The following is a 20,599-nucleotide window of genomic DNA, read 5'->3' as shown; positions in this document are numbered from 1 at the left end:
CTCCCTTGTGTGCCGAGACTGAGTGATAATGAATGAGATCACGGGGGGAGCGGGGTCCACAAAGGGGGTTTCATTGCGTACAGTAAAATCACCAGTGTCTGAGCAAGTCTACTGTACTTCAATTAACTCTTGAAACTGACTATGCTATATGATCATACAAAAATTGACCTGCAGTTTACTTTTGTACTCATTCTTTGCTTGTTTATTTTTTACAATATATTAAGTACTGTAAATATCTTAAAAAAAAAAAAAAAGAAATGTGAATCCTTTTATAGATGCTAAAATAATAGGAGACTGGTGATTTGGCTCGGTCATTGCCTGTGAGAAGTTTGCACCTTCTTCACAATTCTACATTTGCTTGCCACCAATTTCTCTTATTTACCATCCACTCTGTAAATGTGACAATAATCTTGATGTGGAACTCCTTCAAGGCATGCATGTTAGATTAACTGGTGATTATAAATGGGTCCTGTGTATAGACTGGCATCCACTCCAGGGCAGGTTCCTGTCTTGCGCCTGACATGCTGTAGCGCTTGGCAACCCTGAAGTAGGTTACAAAGGTTTGAAAATGTTTAGTTGTATAATTTAGTTATTTTGTATGTGCAAGGGCTGTTTTGTAAAGTGATTCATATTGGTGAGGACATTCCAGACACTAAACAATTGATTGACTGATCAATTGATCAATCAATCGAAGGGTAACCTATAGTGCAGCAGATCACGGCATTGATGTTTTGTGTCTGAAACGGTTTGGGTTAAGTAGGCACCATATAAGGAACTAGCTTTGGAGCACTCCTAGTATTTGTTACTGCAAAGAGAAGCTCAGACTTTCATGAACCTGAATTACACAGTCGGGTAAAAAAAATGAATGTGTGGACAACCAGTTTAATAGAAAACACAACAAGCACAATATGAACATATCCATCTTGTTTTTTGAAAGGTAAGAAACAAAGATGAAGAGAAGAAGAAAAATGTAAAATAATACAATTAGAAAACACATAATGTTTGAATAATGACTGACCACAATAAATACTCATTCATTAAATGTAATACATAAGAGATACCTACTTCATGCCGGAAAACAAAGCCAGAAATTCCAGCGACTAGCTCAGCCAGGAACACCAAGGAAAGGAACATAGCATACTAAAAAAAATGGAAAAAATGAAGTGAGTATACAGCAATAGATTATCAATGAAAATTATAGCAAGAAGACAATATGTCAGGCTACCACAAGCTTCAGAGTCCCTGATTTCATTTCCAGGCCAAACAATGTCAATGCAGAGTTTGCGTGTTCTTCCCTGATCGTGTGGTATTTCTATGGATAGTACAATTTTCCTCTCTCGTTTCAAAGACATGCATTTTCACTTAATGAGCCCAGTGTAAGTGAACCCTGGGTATGTTTATGTGTGTGTGCTTTGCGAGTTTTTCCCCACCTTGTTCCAGTTGCTAGAACATGTTCTGGTTCTCCATGACTGCCGAATAAAAAGAGCAGGTTAAGAAATGATCAATGGACTTTTTAAATTTAAATTTAACCATTGTGTATGGGCGTATACTGGAGAAGTCCATAAAATATGTAATGCTTCTGTATTTGCACATTTTTTCAAAATAGGGTCATTGAAATGATGCTACATAGGCAAAGGCCTTCATTCTATAGAAACTTCACATTTGATGTCTTGGGCTACATGCACTGGTGTTTAAAATCTTTGGAATTCAAATGCGTATACAGATGCCAAACAGTTTTTTTTCATTAATGGTTACAATTTCTGCCCTTATACAACTGCCTTTTCTCTTCAAGGCACATGCTATCAGGGTACAGGGGAGACCACTATGAAGTGTGATTGATGCCTCAGATATTGTCACCAACAAATCTTACGTAGGCATCAGAAGTTTGAGGACTGAGAGATATCCAGGCTGGGCGACAGAAAGTAGGGGGACCATAGCACCACCCAAGAAAGTTGTAGGGAAAGTTGAGAAATGCCCCTTGATCTTTATATCCCTTCCAGAGTCAAAACATGCAATAATACAACTGGAATAAAATTATCTTTCAGAATTTGTCGCTGTGGCACTGACAATGATGCAGACATCTGGATAACTTGGCACTTGTATTATGACACTCAGTGATGTTTATCAGCCTGTCTTGCTTCTTTTGTGCACTGTTGCTTGTCACTCTTTCATGAACGAGTCAACCCCAGAGAAACTACATCTTGAACAGAGGATTGCTCAGATGCAGTATATATTTCACAATTCCTAAATTATGGTGTTTACAGCAGATAAGGCAACTTGGAGGAATCTTTAGAGATAAGATCACTAGTGGAATTAAGAATTCAGCCATACAGCTGGGGACACAATCTTAAGATCATTCATTAATTTTCTGAACCCCCTACTTCTAATGTCAAGGTTGTAGGATTCACAAGCTCTTCCGGGCAATATTGAGCCAAAAAGAAGAAACCAATTCTAGGCACATACAAACCTACACTCACTTGGTCATGAATCCATCTAAACTGTATGTTTTTGGACTTGCAAGAAAACACACACAGATACAGAGAGATCACATAACGCATACTCTGCAAATGACTGGACATTCCACAAAGAGGTGTCTGCAGTCAGCACATTTGAATGGATTTATTTTTGTGGAGATGTCACCACCACATTTTCCAATATTCTATAGTAAAATAACTCATAACCAAACCAAGCAATTAATGATAGGTGCAGATAATGTTATCAGTTTGACCCACTGCACTGTGTCTCCTTCTTATCCATTGGTTAAAATAATAATAAAAAAAAAGCATGGAAATTGTGTTTCTTTGTTTGCAGTGGATAATCTGTGAATTGTTTATACTTTATTTTTAAGTTCAGTAACATTTAATATATTTCTTTTAACTGCACTGTGAAACTGGCATTCTTATATTTAATATACAGCCATATGTGCATCTATTTCATTTTCCCATCATTTGTTTTGGAAAGCACTGTGTTAGAAGGCTTATTTTGGAGGGCACTTTATAAAATAAAAAAATAATTAACCGTGCGGAAGAAACCAAAAAGAAAATTGGCTTAGCTCAGGATTTTGCGATGGTTAAAATACAACTAAGGTGTTTTTGGGCCAACAAATTAAGTCAGCTTACATACTTTCTTTTGTTCCAAGTGAAATTCACACACAACTAATAGGAAAGCAGGCTGGCACAAGCACGTTGAAGCTGAGCATCGTGCAAAAACCCGTTCCACCGCCTGCTATCAGAAGGTATCAGCCACAACTGTTGAGTCTTAGAGCTGTTGAGCTACTATTAAAATGCCAAGTGTTGGCGGCATTAAACAGAGAGGGGCAGCCGTGTTGATCGCCTGTGTGCATTGCTAACAGCATTGGGTTTGTTTCTGTGTCAAACAATATTTAATTTCCCAGCAGCTGTATGAATTGGGAGTTCCTATTTTACAGTGTCTTGACAATGGCAGATAATGGGAATGCCAGCTATAGTGTAAGTGCTTGTGACATGTTAATAGCACCCCTGACACAAACCCCCCCACCTACATTTCTCACTCCTGATGGCTGATGGCAGTTTCCCACTTCTTTCTAGCTACACTCTGATTCTATTCTAGGCTTGTGCTGCTAATCAGCTGTAAAAATGGGATAAAAAGATTTTTTTTCAACTCACTCTCATCTGGTTGTATGCATAGAAATCACATTCTGTCCACGTCTGAGCTCATTTTAATGGCACATCAGAAGAAAGCAAGGCAGTTACAGAGAGATACGGAAATGAGGAGCTTTCAACTCTCTTTCTAAATGCATTAACTGTTTCATTTAAATCCTTAAAAACAAGGATGGCTTCTAGACCCACACCTGACCCTGTACAAACGTTTACCGGACTTAATGTGGACTGCTCTGAACAGCATTTTAATTATCGTGAAAGATGCTATACAACATAAACATCTGATTGATTGAGCTCTGGTACTTCCATTGTTATGCATATTAAAGTAAATTCTAAAAACGAAAGCTGGTGAAACCATGCAATAATATAATGAATGCTGTCAGGGCATGACAATACTTACCTGTTCTGAGAAATGAATAAAAATCACAGACCCCCAGGATTCTCAAGTAGGAAAGCAAATATATTACTGCCTCCAAAACATCTACTTTTAAGTAAATGAGGTAGATTTCTGCATACGTTTTCTATCCGATCTTCTCCAATTCTGTATTTACTCCATAACTCAATAGCCATTAAAAAATGAGACACTTTTGCCCTCCCTAATCCCACAACACAACACAAAGTGAAAAAGAGAAAGCGAGAAAAGAAGAGAAACTGAGCCCTACATGAGAAGGGCAGAGCCACTAACATGCTATGGTAGATGCATCTAAAGAGTTAAAAAGTTGTATACAAGCAAATGCTTAACTAGGATGGACCTAAGAAGCACTGATCCCAGGATGGAGTAGAAGAGTTCTTTGTAGGCCATTTGGGGCCAATAGAGGTATAATTATTTAGGTTCTACTAATCTATTTTCTGTTGGATTAAAGGCCTCCCCATTAGTCACTAGAACCTCAAACAACATCTTACCTCCTCTATGCCAGAATATAGCCCTGATCAGAGGGTGTGATTAATCGTAAAGCAAAGTAAACCTCACATGGGACACGACCAAACAATCATTACGGCCATGTCAGGCATTGCAAAACTAAGATGGTGTAAAGCAAAGTAAAGTTTTAGTGTTTCCTATTGGTACAAGTATACAAGGAACAAGGCTGAAGGACTTCAGACATTGTTTGTCAGTGATGACTTAGACTTGGGATGGATTGGGATATAAGACCAACAATTCCCCAGTAGTGGATAACAAAAAATAATAACAGTAACCAAAAAGATAGGCTATAATCACCTGTACAATTTCTGTTCCTTCTCTTTAGCATGTTTTCTAATATTGGGCAGTAGTTCTTCCTGCTTTAATGCCGTCAGATCCATCACTCTGTTCCATTCGCTGGCCGAAAATATAGCAGATGGCGAGGATGGGGTGGGGCTTCCAGAGCCTGGGGCATACTTTGGTATTATACTGGTTTTGCCTATCAGAGTTGTAGGCAAGACGGGAGAAGTTGCTAGCAATGACACCCCTCCCCTTTTTCCAGAATGGAACCGCTTACCTTGAGAGAACCTTAAAGGTGTCTTCAAGGTGCACACGTGTGACTTTGTTATATGAATTAGGCAAGCTACAATGCAACAATATATATGTGTGTGTGTGTGTGTGTGTGCGTGGGGTGTGTGTGTATGTGTGGGCTATTAAACATATATAGTGCATAGGGGTCATTGCCATAAACTGTTTATGTATTTATTGATAAAAGTATATGTGCTAAAATGCTGGAGATGGTTTAATTTAGTTTTTTTTTTTAATTAAAACCAGTAACTTACTAGATAAGATAAGAGAAAGCATGTTGCTTTCATAGTCACTAATTATGCAGTAATAAGTGAACTCTTTTAAAATGTGACCCTATATTAGAACAGATTCTTCAAATGGATAGAAAAATGGATGGATAGATTGAAGAATCAAGGCTTTTAAGAGCCTAGCTGAGCTGCATATTTAGGAAATTAACATCAGGCATCACTAGGTTACTAAAGGTAATGGTGGGAGTGGCAGCAGCATTATGCAGTTTTATTCCCTACACCAGCTACATTGGCCATGTGAGGTAAGAGGGAAGGACATTACAGTCATAAAATACCAGTCAAGTTCAATACTACACAGCTGAATGTGTTATAAGATCAACAAGAAAAAGGTAATTTTAGCTGAAGGGCAGGGTACAGTTTTATAGAAGGCCATTTTACCTTAAAGTCTGATGCATATCTTGCTTTCATCAATTAGCTCAGGGGTGTGTGAGCACATAAAATTTTATTAGTCCAATGTTTCTCAAGTCTGTTGCTTGTGACCCATTCTTTGTAATGGCTTTTATTGTAAGTGAGCATTTAATTACTGAGGGTCAATTAAAAAAAAAAAAAAACTTCTGAAATTACTTTGGAGCTACATATAAATTTGGGGACTAATACAAACAGTATATTCCTGAGATTATCATCAATTCTGAGATCAACAGCAATGGAAAAAATCAGGGGATCTTAGTAGTCTGCTTATCAGATATTTAGTACTTGGCTAAGGAGTAAGGCTTGTTTTTATTCTATGAAACAGGAGATAAAGTTTGGCTGTGGTGCATTATTAAAATTTTTATTACAAAATCCTAAGCAGTGAATGGTCATGAGACAGTATTGCTCAGGTAGGGAGAGTTAATCTGTATCATAACAGAGTAAATGAATGAAATTAAATATCTCTCATCTCAATCAGCTTCTGTTTTATACCATCTGCACTTTACTTCCAACCTCTTGTATACCCTTCACTACTCTGTACATGTGACAATACTACTGCTACTATTACATCTTCAACTACCTCATTCTTCCTTCTGGTTTTTGGTATCCCTGTTCTTTTTTCTCTTAGCAGCTACATCACTAATGTTCTCATCTAGCAATCTACTTTCCCCTTGTCTCCATACAGTAGCCCACTGGAGACTTCTTTCCTACATTTTCCACCACATCCCTTCTACTTTTAGGCTTTCCTGTAATATACCTATTTTCTACCCTATCCATTTTCTTCATCCCACACATCCATCACATCTCTTTCATCTCTTGAACATTTATTCTTTCTGTCTAGTTGTTATCCAAATTTCTAAACTACACCACATTGCTGGTCTCACTACCATCTTGTATATTTTTCCTTTTATCTTGGCAGCTATTCTTTTGTCACAGAGTATTCCGCCACACTCAATACAGACATACCATTCTGCTCTAAAATGGATTTCAAAATTGTATTTAAAATTGTAAAGACACTTTACTAAAGTAACTGCCAATAAGAATGGTAGATACATAATTAAATATGTTGCATAAGAGTGTGAAAGGTTACATTTTAATGTGTAATTAAGTTAATGTGGGAACAGCAGTATATATATGGTTCATTAAACTTGTCAAGAGGTGGAGTAAAGACACAACTGAGGTCATTATTGTCTTCAAACACAAAATGTATGGTTGCACTGAAAAACAAGCACTGGATAGTGGAGGAACTGGTATGACAATCCCTATATGAGATATACTTTGGCTTTTTCAACTGTCAGATTTCAGGTGGTGGGCCTCCAGCCAGAAAGTTTCTCATTCTAAAGAGAAGTGTAGTGTATTCTGGGAAAGCTGAAAGATAAAGCAGGCGTTTAGAATGTTTTCTATATTTAGTCTGTTTGCAGATTCAAGCAGCTTCTGATTCAAATGGGAATCAACCTTGAGCTTGAATAATAATGATTTAGTAACATTCTGTGTTTTCAGAAACCATTTGCCCTTGTAGCAGAAAGAAAGCCAGGTGTACACTTATTTTGGGCAGGACTTGGAGGAGAGCCTGGCAGCCTTTTATTATGACTTATTTCGAAAAGGGTGTTCAGTTCTGTTAGTGCTTTGTTGCAAAAATGGAGCATTTACTTCAGTTGCTTTTTCTGAGACTTCTGAAAAGAGTTCAACTCAGTTGCAAAAATGGACACCTTGAGAGGTGTCTTGAACACTTTGAACGATTCATTCCAAGGAGCTCTGTCCCTGGCAAGAAACTTCTCTTTTTATTTTTTGATTAAGGATATATAACCTGTGACTAAGAAATCTGACCTCCTGGAGCACCTGCTGATATGAAGACTGATGTGTATAATTTTTTTGTATTGTTTATACTTGTTGCTATTGGTTTTGATGCAGATATATCTAAATTTTACATGAAAACTTAAATCAATTTCTATTTAATTTCTAGTACCGAGCTGAGAGCTATATTGTTCATTCCTTGTCTAACTGCGGTATCTTTAGGGATCAATGGGACACCACTGTGAGCCCCTCTAATAGTGGTACACTGGGTTGAAATAGAGAACAAAAGAAATTTTATAAATGAGAAGACACCATTCAGTCCATCAAGATTGTTTGTTTAGCTAATAGCTAAGCTGTCCCAGTATCTCATCCAGAACATCTGAAAAGTTGATAAGGTTTCTCCTTCAAATATAGTACATGTCTTGGTAGTTTGTTCAAGACTCCAAAAACTCATTGCATAAAGAAGTGATTTTTGGCTTCAGTCGTAAATGCACTTCCCCTTAAGTATGTGATTCACTGTTTACTTGAAAGAATTCTGTTGGATCTATTTTATCAATGCCTTTGAGAATTCTGAAGACCTGGATTAGGTCCTCTGTTCAATACTAAACAAGTTTAATTCTCAAATTATGTCAAAGTTTGACATGTCCTTAAGTCATGGGATTCACTTAGTTGCTCTGCACAGGTGAAGTGAAGCATTGAAAGAAAGACAGACCCAGTGAGTGAAACAGCCTGCTAAAGAGATCCCCAGGGTTTAACATGCAGGGTGCAATGGAAAGAGTGAGACAGGAAAAAGGTTACACGCAACAGTTCTATGGCTGGTTTTCAAATGTCTTCCTATTTCCCATTAAGAAAAGAACCAAAGAGGTTAGTTGGTACCTTTCATGTTGGGTTACAATAAAATAAATCCCAATTCCTGCTGAGTCACACTTTGGGGAGAACCAAGATAAGGCAAATCCCTCAAGTGCATTGTTCCTTTCAGTGGGCTAATAGCAGTGCCAGCTGGTGGTTAAATTGTAATAGTGGCACACATTTGATCCCTTGATATAAGAAAACCAACATTAGAATACCACAGGATAGCCAATGAGGTCCATACTTTTATGAAGACATTTATAAATGGACAAGTAAACTCCTGATTTAGATCTAGGCACATGGGAGTAAATTCAGCTTAAAACAGAGACCTCTTCACTCTGTGGATCTTGGTCTAAAAGTTGGATGAGACAAACAAGCTATGTGGAGTACAGCTTCTCCAGTGGTTAATTTGAAACATCTATGAATCACAAAGGAGCTGCCACTGGCCTGAATCCCACTGCCACATGTTTAGTATGTTTTGATCATCTGTGAATCAGGACTGTGTAAATTAAATAACATAATAAAGCAATCATAATATATGTATATGTAAGAGAAGATGCAGTGCATAACCCTCTTAACCATCTTTAGCCTTGCTGTTCAATGTGACCACCTATTGCATCTCTTAAATATTTGACAGTCTTTTCTCTCATAACAATTTTTGAGGAACAAACAAAGATTAATTAAAGCATTTCTTTAATTTTAACTCATCACTAAAAAGAAATGCCTGAGATTTATCTATTCCACTCTCTGGGAAGCTAGAGGTTCATCTTGAACAAGGTAGAACCTAGCACTAGACAGAATGGCAGTCCAATGTATACTATTATTTATGAATGTATGCTGGGGCAGATGCTGCTGTGTGTGAAGAGAGCACATGCAGAGACCCCAATTAGACAGCATAAGCAAACTGCACCTTAAATCAACACATTTTCTTTTGACCACAGATGTGGTTGCTACATCAACAGATGAAGAACTTTGAGATTTTTTTTTATAAAAGAAAAAAATAAATCGCCAGTCGACAACCCTGATTGCCATTCAGCCTCACAGCATGTCTTTGGTTGAGAGAATGATACCTCTTTTGAATGTATAGCTCATTAGGGTTAAAATATATGCAAGATTACAGAATGGAAAACAGGCTCCAATCAGTGCTACACTTGATGAGCAGTCCTGATGACCGCAACCAACGACATTTTCTTGCATTAAAATTCAATTTCTAACACCCACCAGAGCAAATGAAACCACGTCCCCACAAAGTATTTAAATGAGTTATCAGTCACTCACCAGCTTCAGCATCCATGGGCTGCCACGACATGTTGCAAAGCAACCAAACAGGCCAAACACGATAATAGTAGTTCCAGTCCCGATCAAGACATAAGGCGCATTAGTAGAGTTTTCAGCGATTAGTGAAATGTAAGTTCCCAATGTAAGTTTTCCCCATAATCCAACTGCCAGTAGGATGGCTCCGGTAATCTAGAAGGAAAAAAAAGAGGACCATAATCAGAGTTGCAGCTCATCAGCCATCATTTCAGTACCACCAACTTGTTATTAAAACCTGACAGTCAGAACACTGATAATTCAAACAAATGCTCTTGGACAGCTGTTAAAACTCCAAATAAGATCACGTCTGCAGGACCACACTTAGGTGTCTATCATACTGTAACTGTAAGCACTGTTTCTCCCTTCAGATCTTCTTGTGCAGTATACTTTCTACAGATATATGAACTTTACAGTCAAGAAACCACCTGCGACAATTCTGAAAGTAAATCATAGTCTTCTTGTTTCACTGTTTTGTAAAACATTAACTTGACAACTGACAAGTGGTATCTGAAGATGGTCCAGTCAGTTTTAAAACTCACTTGTATGGGCAACTGTTACAGCTACTCATATTCGTATGTATTCAAATAAACACACACCACACATTACATATGGGTTCTCCTATCACATCCACAAACACATGCAGGTTAAGATAACTGCAATTTACAAACTGCCAAGGGCCGTTTTCTTCTTTGCAGTCACATATCTATCTATTATATAAAAACATTTTGGGTTGAGACGTGATCATTTCGAGGAGACACTTTAAAGTCCCGCCAGACTATTTGAATGTCACGCCCTACTTACAAACAATTTCTCTGAGACACTTTAACATCCCGGGAGACAAGAAAGTGGGACAAAAGGACAGCTGCTGTACAGGCTTTTAAATAAACGACGTGCAGCGCAACATGCAGATCATGCAGCTCGGTAGCAGCAGCTGCTGTACAGGTTGTACAAGCCTGCAGCTGATTCGTCCGCATCTCCATAGTGTGCCCCCACCCCTTTATCAACGCGAGCAGCAGAGACACAAAGTGGCGAGCATGAAGTGCTCCCCTGGAGAAAGGGTTTGTGGGGTGGGCGAGAAAAGCAAGTAGGGGGCAAAGCCCCCTAGTGTGTGTGTGTGTGTATATATATATATATATATATATATACACACACATACACTGTATATATAGTACAAACATAAATATATACTCTAGATAAAGGTGTATCATACATGCTAACACTTTCTCTCAGAGTTTAAAGGGACAATAAGAAAAGTGGAGGATGTTAGACAGTGACTTAACTGTTCTTCATTTCCTTCATTGGCCAGGAAGAATTTGACAACTCAGAACTAGCCTGCTGTACTCCAAATTGTGCCAACTCTGCACATCTCTCTTGGTACAACACCATCATAATCCTGTTGCTACTAGGAAGAGTTATCAGTTGTGGCCATTGAATCTGTTATAACATGTTTGGCTATTCCAAGCCTTTAAAGAGTCTGTACTGGGGGAATCCAGAAAACTAAACAGCTTCTATAAATCTGGCTCCTCGTATCAACCTCTGCTCATCCGCTTTTGATGAGTATTGTTTACTTTATCACAGGCTTACAAATATATATATATATATATATATATATATATATATATATATATATATATATATATATATATATATATATTAGGTATGAATCTCAGTCAAATTATTTAGGTGGTTACCTACCAGGTAACGCCTGTGGTTGGTCGGCCAGTTGGCAAACATCCGCCATGTCCTCTGAGTTGTGAGAAGCAGATCGTAGATATGTTACAGAGTATCTGCCAAATCGAGGGGATATTTTCAGGACTCTACTAAGACTGTCAAGCATACTCCTGCTCAAGAGAAGAAGCATTTGCAAACAGACCCCTCCCTTTTTATCCAAACATTTGACCAAGAACAGCCGGAAGAACAGTGATGTCAGTTGCTCTATGAAGCCCGAAGCTCCAATGCCATATAACAGTGGATCAACCTGGATGTCCGCATTCAGTCGAGTACCTTCACATGTGTAAGACACTACTTCACAGCAGAAGCAAACTTTTCAAATCGATGGACACTTTTGGGCCCATTTATAAACTCTGGATCCATCTAATTTAATTCTTCTTCATTTTTTGTACTCGTGGACTCTGACTTAACTTTGAATTGCATATTAACCATATTACAAGGACTGTATTTTTCCATTTAAGGAACACGGCAAAAGTTAGACCTTACATAACACTGCAAGCTGCTGAGAAATTGCTTTTGTTTTGTGTCGACTAGATTACTGTAACACACTCCAAACTGGTCTACCAGAGAAACGCATGAATCGGTTGCAATTAGTTCAAATTTGAGCACATCTCACCAGTCTTAACGTCATTACATTGGTTACTTGTGTCCTTTAGAATTCACTTTAAAATACTACTAATGGTATTTAAAGCTTTAAATAATCTTATTCCTTCGTATATTTTGGAGTGCCTGTCCCCCTAAATTCCCAATCATAACCTTAGATACTCTGATGGTGGTCTGCATATTATTCCAAGAGCTAAGCATAAAGGAAGTGGTGAGATGGCTTTTTGCTGTTATGCACAAAAAAATCTGGAATATGTTACCAATAGAGATATGCTAGGCTAATATTGTGAAACATTTTTAAAAACTCCTAAAAGCTACCTTTTTAGCTTTTACACTTAAAACTACACTTTTTTGTAGCTACATTTCAGTTGTACTCTTAATAAACTACATATCCCCTTGGGATTAATAAAGTATCTATCTATCTAATCTATCATTATTAATCTCTACTTTTCTCTGCTTTCTTTTAGAGTTTTTCTGTGGTGACGTTTTGCACCACCTCTCCCTGTTCAAAGTTCTGTGCAGCTGCCTGTGATGTCTGAATGAAAGCAGATAACCAGTCTTTCAATAAGACCCACTCCATCAAACCCTATAAGATAAAGCCGGAAAAAATAAAAGAACCCACTATTTTAGGTAGAATGCCCAGAAGTGGACAAATGTTTTTTTTCTCCAGCATATCTGATTTTTTTTCTTTTTCTGTCCTCCCTGGCCATCTGACCTTATCATCGGACTCATCTTTACACTCTTAAAAACTGATTCCATTAATAATGACTCTAATATTCTATTGATTAACTGTACATACTGCATCTCTGTTGCTAGTCATTAGCACTAAAACATAAGTAATATGATAGCTATAATTTGTTACTAACCCTCACCTATTCTGTTTCTCTTCTTGGTACTCAAATGTGGCACTTGGTGCCACTGCCCTATTGCCAAGTTGTTTTGACTGCCTAAGGAAAAGTCATCTCTGATGGAGGATCACAGGAAATCATCAGGTAGAAGGGCCCTTTCAACGGATTGGCTGGCCCAGTGTTGACTTAACTGTGGGATGGCCAACAGGTGAGGCAGCTTGATGGACAAATCCAAATCGTATTATGTAATATCATCTACTGTTGAATTCTGCTTTGTACTTGTAATATTTCTATTGCACTATTATATTGAAGGTTACTTGAGTTCTGTTCTGTGTATTGTATTGTAATTACCCCTTTCTTTTGATACCCACTGCACGCCCAATCTACCTGGAAAGGGATCTCTCTTTGAACTGCCTTTCCCAAAGTTTCTTTCATTTTTTTCCCTAGAAGGGTTTTTTTTGGGAGTTTTTACTTGTCTTCTTAGAGAGTCAAGGCTAGGGGGCTGTCAAAAGGCAGTTTCCTCAAAAACATCTTTTCTTCTTGGACCTTTAACTCTGAGGCACAGTTAGACCACTTCACATATATTCCCAAGCAGTATAAAGCTATACAACATGCATAAATTAATATTAAGATAGTAGCAATAAGAACAAGCCAAAAACTCCAATTTGCATAACTTTCATACCGTACACAGATTTCAAGGCTGATGTAGATATGCGTTTATAACCATATTACTGCTTTTTATTTTGTTACTACATTGCAGCATGCAGGCATGTGCCATTTCCTTTGCTCTGCAAACTTTACCAGTCTTTGGGATTTATTTATCTTCGCCAGTTATTGCACATGGCCAAGCATAATGTTACTTGACCTTGAGAAACTCCAGGAACAAAAGTTTAAGTTCTTGATATGCAAAACCAAGATAAACTAATACCCAAAAAACATAGTGTTTACTCAAAATACTGTGAGTAAGAAAGTATTTTCTACTTAAATGTTAATTCACTAAGGAGTTATGTAAGCACATACAAAATAAGCATTTAAGCATACAAATTACACATATGCACAGAAACATGTTATGTGTATATGTTAGTTATCCATTTTCTCATCTTTCTGTTGTAAGCACCATGCATCCATCTAATATTATAGCCATCCTTCCATGAATGGCAGGACATTCTGCTGCAGCTAGTTCATTATAAGCTGCAATAACAGAGAAAATTGCTATACAGGACCTGGGTACTAAAAGATAAATTCATGAGGGAAGAAGAAAGTCCACTAAAGTGCTATTCTTGACATTATCCATCTAAACATTTTTCCACAACAGCAATACAGGGAAGCCAGAGTCTATTACAGCAAATTTGCGGGTAAGACAGGAACTATCCTAGGATGGGACTCCAGTAGATCAGTGAATAGCCTTTCACTCACATACAGTAGTTGCTCAAACTAGGGGCCAGCTCAGAGCTACCAATGACCTTTAGATACTGTGGAAGAAAGATGTTGAGGAAGACAGGAGTGCAAGTAATCAATGTTAGTTTATTAAAAAAAATAAACAGGTGAGTAGTGAATATGGAGCTTTCTGCTTGCAAGTCAGAAAGACTAACTTTCCCATCTTCAGGCCGCTTACATAGTTTTTTACCTCTCTGTGCCCTTTTCTAAAATATTTTTACACTTGCTTCAGTGTTTCCTCTTTTTCAAGCTTTTTTTTCTATGTCATCACATTTTTATTTTTATTCCTAGACATAGAACAGTCTTTTGCTAACGGTTGCTTTTAGGAAATTACAAAACATTCTTTTGTTAACAGTTGTTGTCACCCTGCTTTAAATATTCTTGCTTACACACACACTTATAGTAGTCAATATCAGTACATTAGTAATACATATATGGTAGCACTGTATTATATATTATAGCTTCCACAATTCCCCCCTTTGCACATATACTGCACAACAAATAAGCACTCAAAACTCACTATGATCATAGGGTGCTAGGGCAACGTCGGCATCAGCAGGTGGGATCATGGTGACATAATCAGTTTCCAGGTGGGTGGGAGAAAGTGGAGCATACAGCAGAAACTGGGTGGTAATTGATCTAGTCACCAAGGAATGATACAAAGAATGACACAACATAAAAATAAAACAGCAAGTAAATGAACAACAGCGATAACAATCGTGAACTGCGTAAGAGAAAGCTCCCAATTCACTAGCAATAATTAAACCAATCAAATATTGAAGATGGTGCTGACGACTGTTGTTTATTTCAATATAGGCTCGTTCCACAATTTACAATGTGAAATATGTGTCCAAGAAGCAAGTCCTTCAATTATTACAGCATATGGAGTGCTAAGGAGATATTGGAATGGTCCCCACCACCGAGGATGGTACCAGTGCTTCCTTCAGGTGTCTCATATCAGAACCTACGAACCGATCGGAAGAAGGCATGTGGATCGTCCTTCATCTGATTCTCGCCAGTCCTGTTGGACTTGCTCGTGTATCTCCCTGAGGGAATGCCTCAAGCCTGTAAGGAAGGACAACAAATCATTTTCAACTGTGTGTAGGGTGACATTACCTGTGGGAAGTCCCATCGGCATCGGTTGGGCGGTCAGAATTTCGAACGGCGACAATCCTATCTGCTGATGGGTTCTTCCCCTCATGCTAGTCAGGGCCAAAGGCAATGCTTCAGGCCACAATAGGCCAGTTTGCTCATTGATCTTTGCCAATTTTTGCTTTAAGGTTGAATTTGCCCTTTCCACCATTCCACCACTTTGTGGGTGATATTTACAATAATGATGGACATCCACCTGCAGCCACTGGCCCAGGTCATGTAAAAAGGTGTTCACAAAATGAGAACCATTATCGGTCTGTATCTTTCTGGGTATCCCTCAGCGTGGAATGATTCCTTTGACCAATGCCTTGGCCACTGACTTGGCATTTGCATATTTACAAGGAAAAGCTTCAATCCAACAAGAGAATACATTGACGATTACTAAGCAATATTTATACCCACGGGACGGTGGTAATTAAAAAAAATCCATCTGCAGATGTTCAAAGGGCCCATCCGGCACAGGTGTTACTGCCGGACCTACCTTCAGTCCTTTTCCCATATTAAAGTGTTGACACAGCGCACAATTTTTACAAAAATGCTATGCATAGACAGTGAACCCAGGAGCATGCCACGATTTCTACAATTGATGTACCATCGCATCATATATGAGGAGACAGCTATGGACCAGAATACCATAAAGCCATTGACATAATCTGTCACTTGGAATAGACTATGAGCTGCCCAGGAACGGAGCCCTTAATTGTACTACAAACCAGTGTTCCACTGAGCTATCTATTGGAAAATTACTTTTACGTTTACACTTACTAATTTGGCTGACACCTTTATCGAAGGTGACTTAAAACATCTATGATACAACTGGTTACATTTCTTTTTGATTTTCCAATTGGAGCACAGCCTGGTCAAGTGACTTGCTCATGGTCACTTTAGTTCAAGAATAGCATCTGGTAACTTTGTATAAATCAATTAATTATGAGTGCTACTGTGAACAGTGCTTTAGAGTTTAATGTGAAGATAATGTAAAAATTATTCCTAGTTTAAAAACTTTCTAAATTCTTCAAAAACTCTCATTTTGCTTAAAATATATGCTGGAAATAATAATTGAAGTGGAACATTTTCAGTATTGCTAACCATTTTTAGTACATGTACTGGTCAACTTGAAGAGTCAAGAAACTGGTGTGACCATGAAATACTTTAGCAGATAAGTCAGTTTTCCAAAGTTATCTTGATTTCTGACCAAAAAGAAAATATCTTATTGCTGATTTTGGGGTTATTTTTCCATTGCTACTTTGGTACTGTTCCAGGCTATTTTCCATAGTGAAAAGGATTATTTATCCCTACTTGTAAAATCCATTGAGATGGGGTTGCTTTAGAATGTAATGATATAAATGGCTCTTTGTTAGTTAGCATATGTCAGACCTCAATTTAAAATATGGTAATATATCCATAAGAGATACTATTTTAGAACAAAATCCAAGCCGAACTATTAAGCTGTCCAACCTTTATCAAAAACAAATTTGGATGCAACATAAAAATCTGAAAGGAAGACCAATCCATTTACAAGTTACAAGCATGCATGTCTGTGTTTCGGGTCAACAACTTAAATACCTACATAAAGAACACCACCAAGGCGGGCGCAGGGCGTGGAGGAAATTTTCTACACGAGGCTTAAGCGCACGTCGTAGTGCAAGCATCCAGGTTCGCGTTAACCGAGTGCAGCGGGGCGTTTGCCCTTTTTATGTAAAGTCCATGGATTAAACTCTTTTTATATTTTGGTAGACAGTTTGACGAGGCTTGCGGTACGTGCTTGATGTCGATTACGGCTATTTGACGTAACTCGGTGCCTAGCCAACCTTGAGCCGTGCAGAGCGGGGACATGAGGAACCGCCCAGGACTGCATCGAGCGCCCATACCAAAAACAAAATTGTGAATTGCTATTACAGCTTGAGTCATTTAACCCATTAGTGGCGCCGTTTATGGAAGTTAAGAGGTCTCGCGCTCTGTTTAGTCCTCGTTATATACACAGAAGGACATCGGTAACTCAAATGAAGGGTCGCGCGCTCTTGTCACCGACTTCTCCCGTTCAGCCCCGGTCTTCGAAGTCTAATTTGCGAACCATATATGAAGGATAAGCGGTGCGCGCTCATTAAATTGCACAGGGGGCGCCGTGTATATAAACGAAGAGGCACGTGGCTCCAGAAATCGAGTGGTCGTCGAAATCTAATACTTACTACCTGTTATGGACACCGATGGGAGCTGCCATCCCTCCCAGCCCATGGCTTAAAATGGCCGGCACGCAACGCAGATGCACTCTAAACACTGTGATCCGACCCCTACTTTAAAGGAGAGTGGAATATTACACGACCAATAAGCATATTGCAGTCGTGAGACTATCAGCAACTGGTAATTACATTAAATACAATACTTAAAAATCTTGTATGAAAATATCAATGGCGAAGGCACGGTGGCACCTGTGTTCACTTCCCGGGTCCTCCCTGCCTGGACTTTGCATGTCCGGGTGTCCCGGTTTACTCCCACTGTCAAAAGACAAGCAGGTTAGATGCACTGGCGATTCTTGGTGTGTGCTTGGTGTGGGTGTGTGTCCTGCGGTGGGCTGGCAGTGGCACCCACCCTGCCCGGGGTTTGTTTCCAGCCTTACGCCCTGTGTTGGCTGGGATTGCTCCAGCACACCCCCGTGACCCTGTAGTTAGGATATAGCGAGTTAGATAATGGATGGATGGATGGCATATCATTGGCTCCTGAAACCAAAAAAGTAGATTAAAGTGGGAGGACGGAATTCCCAGGCAAGCTTATTTCAAATCCACGTCGCGGGCGCCGGAGCCTTACCCTGCAGTATCGGATGCAAAGCAGCAACCTGTTGCTGCTGGGGTCACGAAGTTTTACACACTTAAAAATAACGATAATTTAATTGGCACTTTACTGGGTTGCGTAGTTCCTTGTGGAAATATTTTATTCCGGCATGTGTTCTTAGCATATGAAAAGGTTCCTAGTATGCGACTAACACGGTCATCTAGCAGGACACTAACAGGTTAAAACGCCTGAACTTTATCTGTGTTATTGTATGCAGCAAACGTCCATTTAAAACCAGGGACCAGTTGCTTCACAAATCTGTTATCACATATTCATGATTATTTATGAATCTAAATAAATAAAGGTACTTTCGGGAGCTTTCATGTAGATGTTTCTTTTGAGAACCAAAAAGAGTTTGTCTATGCCATAGAACTGAAGAACCACTTTTATGTTTAAGAATGCACACTCAATTGGCAAATTTGGAATCCGTAATTAATCTTCATGTCCCACGCGGACTAACAGCACGTGCCAAGTCGTGCAGGATCCGTGAATTAACTGTTTTAACCACTGCGCCACCCTACTGCCACGATTGGATTGATGCTTTTCCTTATTCGCATGATACGGTAACAGTATGCGCAGCACGTACTGCTGTTGCCGCACGGAGCTACCATCCATGTTCTTTTTTCTTCTTTCAGCTGAGCTTCTTTTGTACTGAAAGATGGACACACACGTTAATAACAGACGCCCTAAAGTTCCGTGCCATTTAGCTAACTGGGAAGCTGCGGTTGTCATGGCTATTTAGCCAAATATTTAATGTGATTTGCAACCTGCCTCGGCGCTGCACTGTGACAGATGTCACCGCGTGTGTCTCGCTTGGTGACATTTCTGCTCGTCCGTTGTCCCCTAAAGGAATGCTTGACAATGCAGACCAGGAATTACACAAATTAGGTCGCAGCTGGTGTTAGGGATGAACATTTTTGGAATGGGGGGGGCACGCTTTCCCTTCTTTCATAACTAAACCCCAGGGTACACCAAGGCAATACAGAAAAAAATCCAAATGCAGCAGAGGGGCTTAACGTGAACTTTTGAACCTTCTGTCCGTACTGGTAATGCAAGAGACAAGAATGAACATCACGGAACACTTCTGCCTGGCATCCTCCGTTTGTTTTGTGACTTCTAAATTCAAGCATGTGGCGGACGTGGTATGCGGACCCCAGCAGACCTGCCGGCGACACACGCGTACTCTCTAGAGCTCAGCGGCACGACTCGCATACTTCATGTCTATTGAAAGCCGTGGCAGTAAACGGCAGTGCCGAGAATCTGAATTGCCTGCTGACGACTGAAATCCTTTTCTTCCCACCCACGCACTTTAATTAGCCTGCGCCACACACACATAACGCACACACAATTTGAACGCATATGCATAATTCATTTCATTTTTCAGCACTCATAGCAGCTTAGGGCTGCCTTGAGAGATTTCCCAGCCATCCAAATTACTAGCGCAAATCCGGTAACATCATTGGCGAATTAACAAAAAAGAAATGGAGGGAAAAAAAAGCAAAACCTAGCACCGCGCACATACTTTTTATGTATTATTTTGGGGCTCGATCACCATTATCTGAGCGCTATGCGTCCAGCGTAAATCTTTTAATGCCTCGCTTTCGTCTTCCTTAATAGCGCGGCGCCACGTTTCCTCCTTTTTGTTTTTTTTATTGCTTTCTGCCAACAGGCAACCTCGCACGAGGCTCAGTCTTGCAGGATTTAAAAGAGCATCCTACAGGTGACAGTTTTCTCGGAATTTCAGCGGGCACGGCCCGAGTTTCCAAGGAGACGGAAATTCCCATCATCCCCGAGGCAAACACATTCAAATAAGGGCACCGTTTTGTCAAATCAGCTGGCAGCTCTGACCCCATCTGTCATTCAGAATTCAAATTTATCTGATGTGGCGATATTCATGACTTGTTGCCTCAGAGAGCGTCCGATGCAATCGAGTGCACAACACAATGAGGCTTCAATAATACGGCGCCGCAAGGCACCGAGGAGAGAGAAAGCTAAATCTCGGGGGGTCGAAGGGCCTATTGGTTACCATCACCTCAAGGCATGAGATCAGTTACTTGGCATGGCTTTTGTCTTATGACAGCTGGCCAAGATAACATCGGGAGCTGGCTTCTTCCCAGTTGCCTGCTGCGATGGGATGCTGAAAAGCATGCGCCTGGAGTCACCACACGCTGAGATTGGCATCTGGCAGGTACTAAAGTTAAGCGGTTAGAAAGCTGCATTTGA

General features: G+C 39.5%; 1 protein-coding gene across 2 annotated transcripts in view; it reads right to left on the bottom strand.

Moving 5' to 3' along the window:
* Positions 1-20,599, bottom strand: part of tspan7b (tetraspanin 7b) — a 318,804-nt gene that overhangs the window by 41,514 nt on the left and 256,691 nt on the right. For both annotated transcript variants that reach the window (XM_039745087.1, XM_039745088.1), the window contains exons 2-3: positions 9,741-9,929; positions 1,066-1,140 (exon numbers count right to left, since the gene is read on the bottom strand). In XM_039745087.1, the coding sequence (XP_039601021.1) occupies positions 1,066-1,140; positions 9,741-9,929 (264 nt within the window). The remainder of the gene's footprint in view (positions 1-1,065; positions 1,141-9,740; positions 9,930-20,599) is intronic.

Source organism: Polypterus senegalus, chromosome 2 (assembly GCF_016835505.1).
Source record: "Polypterus senegalus isolate Bchr_013 chromosome 2, ASM1683550v1, whole genome shotgun sequence".
Classification (NCBI taxonomy): domain Eukaryota; kingdom Metazoa; phylum Chordata; class Cladistia; order Polypteriformes; family Polypteridae; genus Polypterus; species Polypterus senegalus.
This window is presented reverse-complemented; position numbering and strand designations above follow the sequence as displayed.